General features: G+C 38.3%; 2 protein-coding genes across 3 annotated transcripts; both read right to left on the bottom strand.

Moving 5' to 3' along the window:
- Window positions 1–11: 11 nt before the first annotated feature.
- Window positions 12–5135, bottom strand: LOC127414891 (polyglutamine-binding protein 1-like). The gene is made up of 7 exons (XM_051653263.1): window positions 5039–5135; window positions 4786–4852; window positions 4571–4682; window positions 3097–3197; window positions 2747–2968; window positions 2562–2631; window positions 12–391 (listed from the first exon to the last, which is right to left on the bottom strand). The coding sequence occupies exons 2-7, from the start codon at window positions 4850–4852 to the stop codon at window positions 217–219; spliced, it is 747 nt and encodes a 248-aa protein (XP_051509223.1). The 5' UTR covers window positions 5039–5135; the 3' UTR covers window positions 12–216.
- A 692-nt stretch (window positions 5136–5827) lies between these two features.
- Window positions 5828–12249, bottom strand: pold2 (polymerase (DNA directed), delta 2, regulatory subunit). 2 transcript variants are annotated; one of them, XM_051653651.1, is made up of 11 exons: window positions 12105–12249; window positions 11606–11845; window positions 11397–11518; window positions 8697–8820; window positions 8468–8582; window positions 8175–8373; window positions 7994–8074; window positions 7595–7752; window positions 7375–7502; window positions 6238–6339; window positions 5828–6116 (listed from the first exon to the last, which is right to left on the bottom strand). In XM_051653651.1, exons 2-11 carry the CDS (start codon window positions 11841–11843, stop codon window positions 5956–5958), a joined length of 1428 nt encoding a protein of 475 aa, XP_051509611.1. In that variant the 5' UTR covers window positions 11844–11845; window positions 12105–12249; the 3' UTR covers window positions 5828–5955. The 2 variants fall into 2 exon arrangements, with proteins under 2 accessions (XP_051509611.1, XP_051509612.1); XM_051653652.1 differs by having other exon boundaries at window positions 11630–11845.
- Between the last annotated feature and the right edge of the window lie 277 nt (window positions 12250–12526).

Below are 12526 nucleotides of genomic sequence, written 5' to 3'. Positions count from 1 at the left end.
CACCCCTTAAATACACACAAAAAACTTTTATTATGCATGACAAGTTCACAATCTAAAGTTGCAATTGTTTTTCAAATGTATAACACAACACATGGTATATTTACACAAATGAAGCTATGGCCCATGAGTAAGAAAACGGATTAAAAAGCCTTTCATTAGTTTTCAAATGTACATGTTATTAAACTTTTATAAAGGCTTTATAGACACTATTCCTGCTCAGTCATCATCATCATCATCATCTTCCTCCAGGCGTCTTATATTCTCAGCATTTGCCCTGAGGACAGCTCCAGGGCTGGGGTATGGCCTTTGCTGGAACAGGGGACCTGCTGCTGTGGTGTCTGCTCCGGTCTTTGCCTCGTTACGTTTGGGGAGACCAGTGGACCATGAGCCCCTAAAATAACCACAACCAAATATTAATAAAAAACATGTTTACATTCTAAATAAATTTGCTCTTATTATATGTTCATGATGAGCAGAGCAGTGCTAATTTTAGCAGAATGTCACTGAAGTGTTTTCGTTAATCTTGGAAATAGTGAATAAAGACCGAACTCATTCATCAGTAAAAAAAAAAAAAGTTATACGCAGCGTAACAAATAGAACAGAATGTTAAGTTATTTTAAACTTGATACAGAAACAAAAAAAACAACAAAAAACCAGTGAACCGTGGTGCAATATTGACATCCCTCTAGTACATTTACATATAAATACAATTGAAAAAAGCGATGAAAACCGTTTTTGACGGGCTTTTCACACTTGAAATTGTTAACCCAGGGTCAATTTTCTTGTTTCACATTTTTCATATTTAATCATGGGTTGTCAGATTTCGAGATTTCACACTATACATTTGTAAACCCTGGGTTAACATTTTTACTTGCATTTTTATGGGGTTCATAACATATTGGACAAGTGTTAATAACTGCATGTCCATCTGTGGAAATGTCATCACGTAACTCTGCTCTGGTTTCCTTAACATATGTCTTCTGAAACATACTATAAAAAGTCATGAGACACGATGAAAACCAATGAGGTTTAATGTTATCATTGATAACTTATTGACGTAGCTGTCATATTTAATTTAAAGCTGAATTATGGAACTTTTTCAGTTTAAATACTTTCTTCTATCCCACCTTAATATGCAGAGACAACTATTAAGCCATTCATAGGTTAATTTTCTGAAAAACTGTTAACACTGTCTCTGTGGCAGATAAAAATTTCTGTTTGTTTCGAGAGACCCACATAGATCCGCACCAACAACGTTTCTCAACCAATGCTGTGAGTTGGGGGTGGGACGGCAGACGAGGGATGAATTCGGGAAGCTGTTAAACATTGTTTATATTTGCAATTCTGTTTGGTGGCGCTAGTGTCGCAGCAATTACATACTTCAGCTTTAAGAACTTCATTAATATTTTAATTGATCTGCGAGTGAATACCTACTAAAATTATGTTAATCACACAAAGCGACTATCACTTCAGAAGACTTGGTATATAATCCATATCAATTACTTTTACTGTTTTTTTTTTTTCAAACTTGAAAGATGAAAGTCACTATTCACTTGCACTATGGTGTGATATTAGGGTAAGTAAATAACAGCAGAAGTTTAATTTTTGGGTGAACTAATCCTTTAACCCTTATATGCATACCTCAGGTCTTTATTGACCCTGTACCTCATCCATTTTTTGGAGTTATGCCCCCACATCTTTAGTATTCCTCAACCATTCTCATATGAAATGTCTAACAATAAAAATAAATTTAAAAAACCCGCAAAAATTGCACACACACACACACACACAAAAATTCTAATTGTATAATTACCAAAAGTGTACAGGGTCTTCAGTGACCCAAGACACACCGATATGCCAAAACATTATGACCACCTGCCTAATATGCTATTGGTCCTCCGTGCGCCTGCCATCAGGGAATACCATTGCCATGAAGGGATGTACCTGGTCTGCAACGATGTTTAGGTAGGTGGCACGTGTCAAATTGACGTCCACATGAATGGCCAGTCCAAGGGTTTCCCAGTAGATCATTGCCCAGAGCATCACACTCCCACTGGCTTGTCGTCTTCCCACAGTGCATCTTAGTACCATCACTTCCCCTGGTAAACAGCGCACACTTACACAGCCGTCCACGTGATGTAAAAGAAAACAGGGCTCATCGGACCAGGCGACCTTCTTCCACTGCTCCAAGGTCCAGTTCCAAAGCTTGCGTGCCCGTTGTTGGTGCTTTTGACCGTGGACAGGCGTCATCATGGGCACTCTGACTGGTCTGCAGCTACGCAGCCCCATATGCAGCAGGGTGCGATGCACTGTGTGTTGTGACACTTTCCTCCCGTAACCATCATTAAAATTTTCTGTGACTTGTGCCACAGTAGACCTTCTGTTGGTTTGGACCAGACGGGATAGCCTTTGTTGCCCTCACGCATTGATGATTTTTGAGAGGTTTATACTATTTGGGCATTTTGTAAATTCACTAGTGATATATCTAGCATGCATTTAAGGGTTAACCCAGGGTTAAGTTTAGTGGGAAAAGCCCTTGAATGTAAACAGATGGCCATTACCTTGGAGCATCTGAATAGGCACTGGGATCCATAGGATCCATTTCCTCCTGCTGCGGTTTCCGACCTCCTCCTAGTAAAAACAAAGGTTTGCTTTAAATAATCTGGTAGAGATTTGTATGGTTTAACATTTCCTTATAAAGTTTATATTTGGTGTATTTGATGAGACTGTTCATGCATAAAATCACCTCTCTTGGATTTGTTGTATGGTCCACTGTCCTCTCTCCGCATTCGTCTATCACGATCTCTGTCTCTGTCCCGCTCTCTGTCTCTATCTCTGTCCCGTCCATCCTCCCCATCTCGGTCCCTCTCTTTATCCCAAATGCGTTCTCTGTCTCTCTCTCGGTCTCGTTCCCTCTCTCTCTCTGGTTTCTCATGGTGGTTGTCCCCTTTGTCGTGTCCAGTCTCACCTAGGAAGCAAAAAAACAAAAAAAAACTGCTGCAACCATTTATATGTCTGAATAAGATCCCCTAAGGAAGCACATTTTATCAGAAGCATCAAAGCTTATACTTGTTATGTCTGATGTTTGCGTCTTACCTTTCTGTTTCTTAGCTGCCTTGGTGATGACAGCAGCAGGGTCATTGGGGGACAGCCAGCTCACCATGTCTGTTTCTATATTCCAGTAGTACGGAAGACCACTGAGGACAAGACAAGAGGATTTTATTTACAAGGGATCTGCTGATTTAGAAGGCTTGGCCGATATGTCCTTCCAATATCTGGCTAATACATCTATCTATCTATCTATCTCTCTCTCTCTCTCTCTCTCTCCATCTATCTATATATATATATATCTCTATCTATATATATATATATATATATATATATATACATATACAGCTTGATTCATGCGTCCTTTACCAAGACGAATCTGCCTGATTCCAGCCTTGCTGAAGCACCCCCAGATCATCACCGATCCTCCACCTGGTCATCTAATGGTTAGACGGAGACCTGGAGAGGCCTACAAGCCACAGTGTCTCGCACCCACTGTGAAAATTTGTGGAGGATCAGTGATGATCTGGGGGTGCTTCTGCAAGGCTGGAATTGGGCAGATTCATCTTTGTAAAGGATGCATGAATCAAACTACGTACAAGGTTATCCTGGAAGAAAACTTGCTTCCTTCTGCTCTGACAATGTTCCCCAACTCTGAGGATCATTTTTTCCAGCAGGACAATGCTCCACCTCACACAGTCAGGTCAATCAAAGTGTGGATGGAGGACCACCTGATCAAGACCCTGTCATGGCCAGCCCAATCTCCAGACCTGAACCCGACTGAAAACCTCTGGAATGTGATCAAGCGGAAGGCAGATGGCCACAAGCCATCAATCAAAGCCGAGCTGCATGAATTTTTGCGCCAGGAGTGGCATAAAGTCACCCAACAGCAATGTGAAAAACTGGTAGAGAGCATGCCAAGACGTGTGAAATCTGTGGTTGAAAATCAGGGTTATTCCACCAAATATTAATTTCTGAACTCTTCCCAAGTTAAAACAATAGTGTTGTGTTGTTTAAAAATGAACATGAACTTGCTTTCTTTGCATTATTTGAGGTCTGAAAACACTTTGTTATTTTGACCAGTTGTCATTTTCTGCAAATAAATGCTCTAAATGACAATATTTTTATGTGGAATTTGGGAGAAATGTTGGTCTTACTTTATAGAATAAAACAAAAATGTTCATTTTACTCAAAAACATACCTATAAATAGTAAATCCAGAGAAACTGATAATTTTGCAGTGGCCTCTTAATTTTTTCATGAGCTGTATTGTGCAAAGTGGAATGGTGGGAAAAGTTGGCCCATAACATGCCTGTTACATGATTTTTTGAATAATTGTAATCTCTGGTAATATATCATAGAACGCACCATTAACAAAAAGTACTATGGTACTAGCCTTGGTTTTTAGGGTATCATTCCATGGTGATTTTATTTTACCTTACAAAAATGATCTAAACCTTAACGTCTTACAACTGACCAGATATAGAACAATTGGGGTAAAAACAAATTCATGAACTCCTTACCAAATAGAGTCAAACACTTTGTACCAATTGGTGGGTAAATTCTCGAGCCTTGTAGCTTCATAGTCTACGTTGTTATCATCATAGTCTTCAGCAATGATCTCCTCTTCGGCTTCTGGTTACGATGAAGATGAAGATGAGGGGCGATAAAATCAAAGCCAGTGTATTTTACTCATAAATTTACTCACAAGAAACTGAAAATGCATGAGGTATCTTACCGTGGTCGGACTGCTTCACGATCCCTCTTTTAGCGAGACGTGCAAGTAGAGCTGGAGGCAAAGGCATCTGAAGAAAGAGCAAGTAAATTCAGCTCGTCACCATAAACAGTCCCTGAGTGGACGATAGTGTAGAACAGCCACGCGTTGAAAACATATTTGGACAGGATTGTGTCCTTTACTATGCACATACAATGACAAAATAACACAAACGTAGTTTCATTAAGAAATACATAACTATGACTGCATGACTTACCTTTACGATGTCCAAAAATGTCGTTATCAGGTTAAAGTTTCATTGAGAGGAGTCAAAGCATCCCGGGCGCTGAGTATTGACGTAGCGAGTGTAAAATGACGTCACGTCAGGGAACTTTTCACTTTTAGATTATTTTATTTATTTTAACTTATATTGCACTTTAAGTTATACGTTAATAATATAGTGTTTTCAGCCGCTTTAAATTAAATATAAACTTAATAAACACTTTGTAGTCGATGTTTTTCCCTCCATGTTAGATGGCGATAAAAGCGTTCAGTAAATTATGTCTTTGACGATAATACACCACGAAGACTAATGTATTAATAATTTATTATTTAGTAATAAATTAATTGTTTTACATTTTCGGCAAAGGTGTGGAAACCATTACAATTACGTGGATCTAATTTAAGATTCTAATGGATGTTCTTACAAGGACTTGCATCTCCTGTTTCCCGTATGTAATAAACTAAAACCATGGAAGTTCGTGTTTCCAGATTATAAAACTAAGGACGTATCGTTATACTGTATAATTTACGTATATGATTATTATATGAAACATTGCCGTGTACATGTCAAACTTTTTCCTTTGTATATGACTGTATGCTAAGCAAAGCAAACCTATTCATCATAAACCCTTTTCATACATGACTGTGTGAGTACAATTAATTTAAGCTTTTAATCAATTTTAAAGATAATTTTAAATATGAGGCTAGTAATATCCAAACCACTTTCCTGAAACATGAGGTCACTACTCCAGTTTACCATTGTAACACCCACACCATACTCACTGAGGAAGAAGAGAAAGTTTTAATACAAGAGAGGCTACTTTATTAACTGAACTTTCTCACACATAAGCAACCAGTCTTTGTTAAAGAAAGGTTTACAGTAACAAGTGTCATATGTTGATAAGTGAGTTTTTAATGGCTGATGTTCATCTCATGGTCTTCATCATCCTCTGTGGAAAATGAGGAGAAGCAGACTGGCTCACACTCCAGTGTGCGCAGGTTTACAAGACAAGCCGTCTGTGTGGTGCTGAACTCTGGGACGGCAACCAGGAGAACATCTTGGCCTTCAGGTCCTAAGATGACAAAAAGACAGAAATGACCATACAAGCACATTTCAGTAATGGCTGGACACATTCTGGCATATTTGTTATAAGTGCTGTATTTATTATAATTACTAAATTAGTCTTTATTCACCTGTGATACGTTTGGATTGGTAGCTTGGTGCGTTTCCGCTGAAGTACACATGAGGGCACTCTTCCAGAATAAAGGGATCTTTCTGATAGAATGGGTAACAACCTAAAGGGTTCACAGAACATGTCAGAAGAATAGTCTAGAAATTTCACATGGCATTGTAAAAGTCTAAAAGATGTACTGAATAATAGCAAAACAAAACAAAAATCTGGTTTACATATAATAACAGTTCATAGGGACTCACTTTATAGCTTAAAAATGATTTGAATAGACTTCTTTTAATGATACTTTTGGAACTTAAGCTTTTAAGTGAGTCAATATCCTTAGCTATTGTATGGAAAGGAATTAAAATATACTTTTGTGTTCCACAGAAGAAAGAAGTCATATGGGTTTGGAATGACGAGAGGGTGAGCAAATAATTACAGAATTTGTAATTTTGGGTGAACTATTCCTTTAAAGGGTTAGTTCACCCAAAAATAAAAATTCTTTCATCATTTACTCTCCCTCATGCCATCCCAGATGTGTATGACAGCAGAACACAAATTAAGATTTTTACAAGAATATCTCAGCTCTGTAGGTCCTTATAATGTAAGTGAATGGGGATCGGACCTTTAAAGCTCCAAAAATCACACAAAGGAAACATAAAAGTAATCCATAAGACTTCAGTGGTTAAATTCATATCTTAAGAAGCAATATGATAGGTGTGGGTGAGAAACAGAACAATATTTAAGTCCTTTTTTTACTCTAAATCTCCACTTTCACATCTGAAAGTGAAAGTGGAGATTTAGAGTGAAAAAGGACTTAAATATTGTTCTGTTTCTCACCCTCACCTATCAAATCACTTCTGAAGATATGGATTTAACCACTGGAGTATGGATTACTTTTATGCTATTTGTGTTTTTTGAAGCTTCAAAATTTTGTATTGTATGGACCTACAGAGCTGAGATAATCTTCTAAATATCTTTATTTGTGTTCAGCAGAAGAAAGAAAGTCATACACCTCTGGGATGGCATAAGGGTGAGCAAATTATGAGAGAATTTTCATTTTTGGGTGAACTATCCCTTTAATAACAAAGGACCAGACCTACAACTAGCTAAACAAACAAATCAGATCTATACAAAGAAAGGAGTTCATCCAGACCCAGTGTGTCCGGAGCAGTGGGGGCAAGGTGACGGAGCCTCAGAGTGCTTTCTAGGATCTCCAGGTGATCGTCCACACTACTGTACTTCACAATATCACTGACATTCTGCCCTGCTGTGCCCAAGAACCTGAGACCCCAAAATAGCATAAACACTGTCAACTACCATTCAAAACTTCAATATCACTGATACAGAGTATTAATTAAGGTAGTTTCACTCACTGGACGCCATCCACGATGGCTTGGTAGGGGTTGCTGACCAGATGTAGTGTGGGATAGGGCACAGAAAGAGGGAACATGCAGCGGTGCAGAGGCTGCTGGGGAAGGATGTAGTTTGTTGGGTCATACTGTCCAGGCATGACATCCACAGGTACAGAAGCCTGTAGACAAATCAGAGATTAGAAGAACTTGAAAATAAGCTGAAAACAGGTTTAGGCATGTGAAAACCTTCACTACATCTTTAGCAGTATGATCAATATTAGCCTGAGGTAAGGATGTCCTGATGTCAGAATTACAATGTAAGATTGCTACATTCTAGAAAGAGATATTGTCAATTTTACAACAATTTAATAGTTTTCATGTGTAAAAGTTGCTAGTATTACTATACTAAAAAACACTCACCACAAGCTGCACTAAAAGTTCATCCAGCAGCCTAATAGCTTCCACACTTCCCGCCTGAGACTTTTTAGTGAGGTACTTAGCCTTAAAATAGGGAAAACAGTGTGATATGTTAACTCAAAGGTTCAGTTCTGCTGACAAATTTTGATTTGCACTGCCTGGAATGTAAGCCTCATTTACACACCTTGGTTGTCGAATCTTTGTCCTGGGTGCTTTGACTCAACAGGTTTCCAGCTAATATGACTCTGGAAATGGACGCTGCTACACTCTGCTCCCCCTGGTCGCCTAGATGACCTGTTACCATGTCGACCAAAAGTTGCAATCCCATCATACTGTCTGCCCCGCTGCCATTCAAACCCAGGCCGGAGGCAAGGAGCACAAACCTGAAGCCACCATAAGAACAGCAAAGGCTATATGGTAAGCCAAGATATGTTGACTTCTGAACATGGGTCAATTGGGTCAAGTGCATTTATGTACCTGTCCGAGCTGGGAGGTTGTCTGGGTGTCTGAGGAGGCAAGTCAGCCATGCAGAAGTCTTCAACTGTGAATTTACCATCATTTTTCTCTGCACCCATAATGGCAATTACACTACCTGAAAATCAACAACATACCATTCACAACAACAGCTTGAGACATGACCACATAAGCATACACAACTACGCAGAGCACATCATTTATAATTTTAGCATGCTGTCTTGTGTCCCACCTGTTACAAACTTTGGTGTCTCGATGCTGCCCTCTAGTTTAATCCTCTGCAGTTCATCCTCCAAAATAAGCTCATCTGATTGGCTGATGTATTTGACACGAGGTGGCTGAGGCAATAGATTGTGCTAAGAACAGAAAGAATGAAAAAAAAGATGTTGTTCAACACTTGGGTGATTCTCAAAAACCTGTCAGGAAAATGTTGTGGTGCTATTTTACTGCAGAATTAAAACAAACGAATATGAATATATATTTTGCTTATGGAAAATGGGCCATATTTTCAAGCCATTAAGATTTTTTTTTATTAACATTTTTTTCATGACAGTTATGCACATTTTAAAACACAATTCTCAAAAAAGGTGGTCATGACATTTTTGTAATTATACTTTTTTGTGTTTGTCTTTTACATTTTTTTAGAAAAAAAAAATCTCACTGTTCTTGTACATTCATAACCCCCTGTTTAAAAGAAAGATGGAAAAAGATGGGCTGGTTTGAGTATTGAGTATATATACTCTGTTTCGTTACTGATTGTTGCTTATTTCTAATTTTAATTTCTGTTATTTGTTAAAACATTTGAATATACAGTATACTGTATATACACAATACACTCACTCAGCACTTTATTAGGAACACTTGTACACCTACTTATTCATGTGATTTTCGAATCAGCCAATCATGTGGAAGCAGTGCAATGCATAAAATCAAGCAGATACAGGTCAGGAGCTTCAGTTAATTTTCACATCAACCATCAGAATGGGTAAAAAATGTGATCTCAGTGATTTGTAGCGTGGCATGATTGTTGGTGCCAGATGGGCTGGTTTGAGTATTTCTGTAACTGCAGATCTCCTGGGATTTTCACATACAACAGTCTCTAGAATTTACTCTGAATGGTGCAAAAAATTAAATAAAAAATAACATCCAGTGAGCAGCATTTCTGTGGATAGAAACGCCTTGTTGAGGTCAACAGAGAATGGCCAGACTGGTTCGAACTGATAAAGTCTACGGTAACTCGGATAACCGCTCTGTACAATTGTGGTGAGAAGAATATCATCTCAGAAGGCTATTCTGAGATGCGGGTTGGCGCTGTTTTGGTGGCACGAGGGGGACCTACACAATATTAGGCAGATGGTTTTAATGTTGTGGCTTATCGGTGTGTGTGTGTATATATATATGTATAGAACTGTGCAAAAGTTTTAGGCACTTGTGAAAAATGTTGCATAGTGAGGATTTCTTCAAAAATAATGCCATTAATAGTTTTCATATATCAATTATCATCAAACAAAGTCCAGTAAATATAAAAAATGCTAAATTAATATTTGGTGTGACCACCTTTGCCTTTAAAACAGCACCAATTCTCCTAGGTACACCTGGACACAGTTTTTCTTGGTTGTTGGCAGATAGGATGTTCCAAGCTTCTTGGAGAATTCTCCACAGTTCTTCTATCTATTTAGGTTGTCTCAATTGCTTCTGTCTCTATATGTAATCTCAGACTGACACAATGTTCAGTGGGGGGCTTTGTGGGGACCATGACATCTGTTGCAGGGCTCCCTGTTCTTCTAATCTTTTCTATTTGCAAAAGTAATGTTTGGGAGTCAAACATTTACTGTATATTTCCTACTGACACACTAAAGCTGAAGATATAAATAACCATCTTAAGATAAATGCTTTTGTGAAACATCTTATGTGCTTAAGACTTTTGCACAGTACTGTATATTAGTGTGGTGTAACGGATCAAATTTCCCACGGTTCGGTTTGTATCACGGTTTTAGGGTCATGATTTCGGTATGGTTCGGTATTTGCTATGTTCAGAAAAAAAAAATATTACTGTCACAATGTTCAGTGGGGGGCTTTGTGGGGGCCATGACATCTGTTGCAGGGCTCCCTGTTCTTCTATTCCAAAATAAATATTTTCTATTTGGTAAGACACTTCAAGAGATTTGCCCTCACTACAAATCACTATGGTTTTACAACAGTAACCATAGTTTAACCATGGTATTTGTAGTAAAATCATAGTAACCACAAAATTAATATGGTTACTGTCATGGTTACATTACTATAGTAAAATCAAGGTTACTATATGGAAATTACAGTATGGCTATTGTAAAACAATGGTTAATTGTATCAAAACAATGATGCAGTCATTGTTACTTCAGTCATGGGTACTACAATATCACTATAGTAAAATCATGGATACTATATGGCTACTACAGTATTACTGAATAAAACCATGGTTAATTTTCATTAGTGTCCTTAACAAAAAACAAAAAAACATTCTCTAATTACTAATTCAACATTTAACTTAATACCTGCATTTATGTTACATAAAGTGAAAAAACTATCCTGCGGCTTGTTTTTTCAGCTTGCCGTCTTCAACTTTCCACTAATGCTTGGGAGAACTGTGATGTACTCCACTGATTTAACATACTTACAGTTAATAGGACAACTTCTCTCTGTAGAAAGTTAACCCACGTGAAACACAGGCGGAGTGTTTCTACAGAGCCATACAGTTGCATTAGCGGAGGTTACAACTGCGCATGTCTATTTGGCACATTATACAGAGTGTTTGATCCAGATGTGTTATTAAACTAGAGATGAACCGCGGAGCAAATGCTTACCGAACCGTACTAATTTGGGGTTAAGTATGACCAGGACGATTTCTTGACAGGTTAGAGAGAATCAGCCACTTGTGCTTTTACTGCATTACCTCTTCACTGATCTCCTTCAGGATGGAGGGCTGCAGCTCCATGTGTTTGAATATTGTGCCCACTATAATACAGTGTTCACCCATCTGCAGATCACACAGCTGCTTTATCGGCACGACTGAACCTACAACACATTCGCTGTTACTAGAGAGAGCAACTTTTCAACGATCATAACAATACTACAATCAAAACAACATCATTCCGTCATTACTTGAGGGATCAGATGGCGTCTCACCCCACTTGTGTTTGGCTCTGTCGGCGAGTATCTGTCTCATCTGCATGAGTCTGGTGGCGTAGATGTGCGCGTACTGGCGGCTGAAGCTGCGCTCACCGAGGCGGAATCTCTCCGAGCAGCCGCTGTATGAGGGCTCATGACGGTCAAACACGGGCTCGTCTGAAGCCGGAGGACTTAATAAAGTCTTCTTCGGCACAATCACGTCTGAAAACATGACTGACAGCAGGAGCACACGACAGAAAGTGTCAGGATATTTAATTACATCACGTATTAATTTGTTTCTACCAAGCAGTGTTTGGATGCTAGACGTTTCCAAGGTAACCGTGAACTTGCTGTTCCTCTAAATAAACCAGTAATTTGTAAACATACTTTCATGTGTTTAGTATAAAAAATAATTCAGTAGTTTTTCCACACATGTTCTCATCTTAGTTAAATGTCTTTGCCTGCATTAGTGCTAATATCTTCACTTTCTTACCTCGTTATCTCTTGTTCTCCGTTTTTAGACTATTGTAAATCTCGTCCTATTTGACAGTACTTTAAACAAATTAAAGAGAAAAAACAAACAAGTCGACCTTCTCTGTGTTGATTTTTGGTGTCTCCCGCTAAATATTTCACCTATGACCTCACAGAAATGTGACGCGACTTCCGCTAATGACTCTACTTCAAAATAAAAGCCATCAGACACAAGAAATCTCCTTTTCGACAAAAACTTACTTCAATACAACTTGTATGTAAATTATGGGGCAAACAGATAATATTTCACATATCCATATTTATTAGATATGAGCTAATACAACTTGATATGAATTGTTAGGGTTAGCATTGCAGTAATTAAATTTGATTATGAAAAACCATGATTAAATCAAAATCACATTTAATTACGGCAGTGTGGGGAAA

The sequence above is a fragment of the Myxocyprinus asiaticus genome, chromosome 24, assembly GCF_019703515.2.
Source record: "Myxocyprinus asiaticus isolate MX2 ecotype Aquarium Trade chromosome 24, UBuf_Myxa_2, whole genome shotgun sequence".
NCBI classification, from domain to species: domain Eukaryota; kingdom Metazoa; phylum Chordata; class Actinopteri; order Cypriniformes; family Catostomidae; genus Myxocyprinus; species Myxocyprinus asiaticus.
Note: the sequence above shows the minus strand (reverse complement) of the source record. Positions and strands in the feature narration are given on the sequence as shown.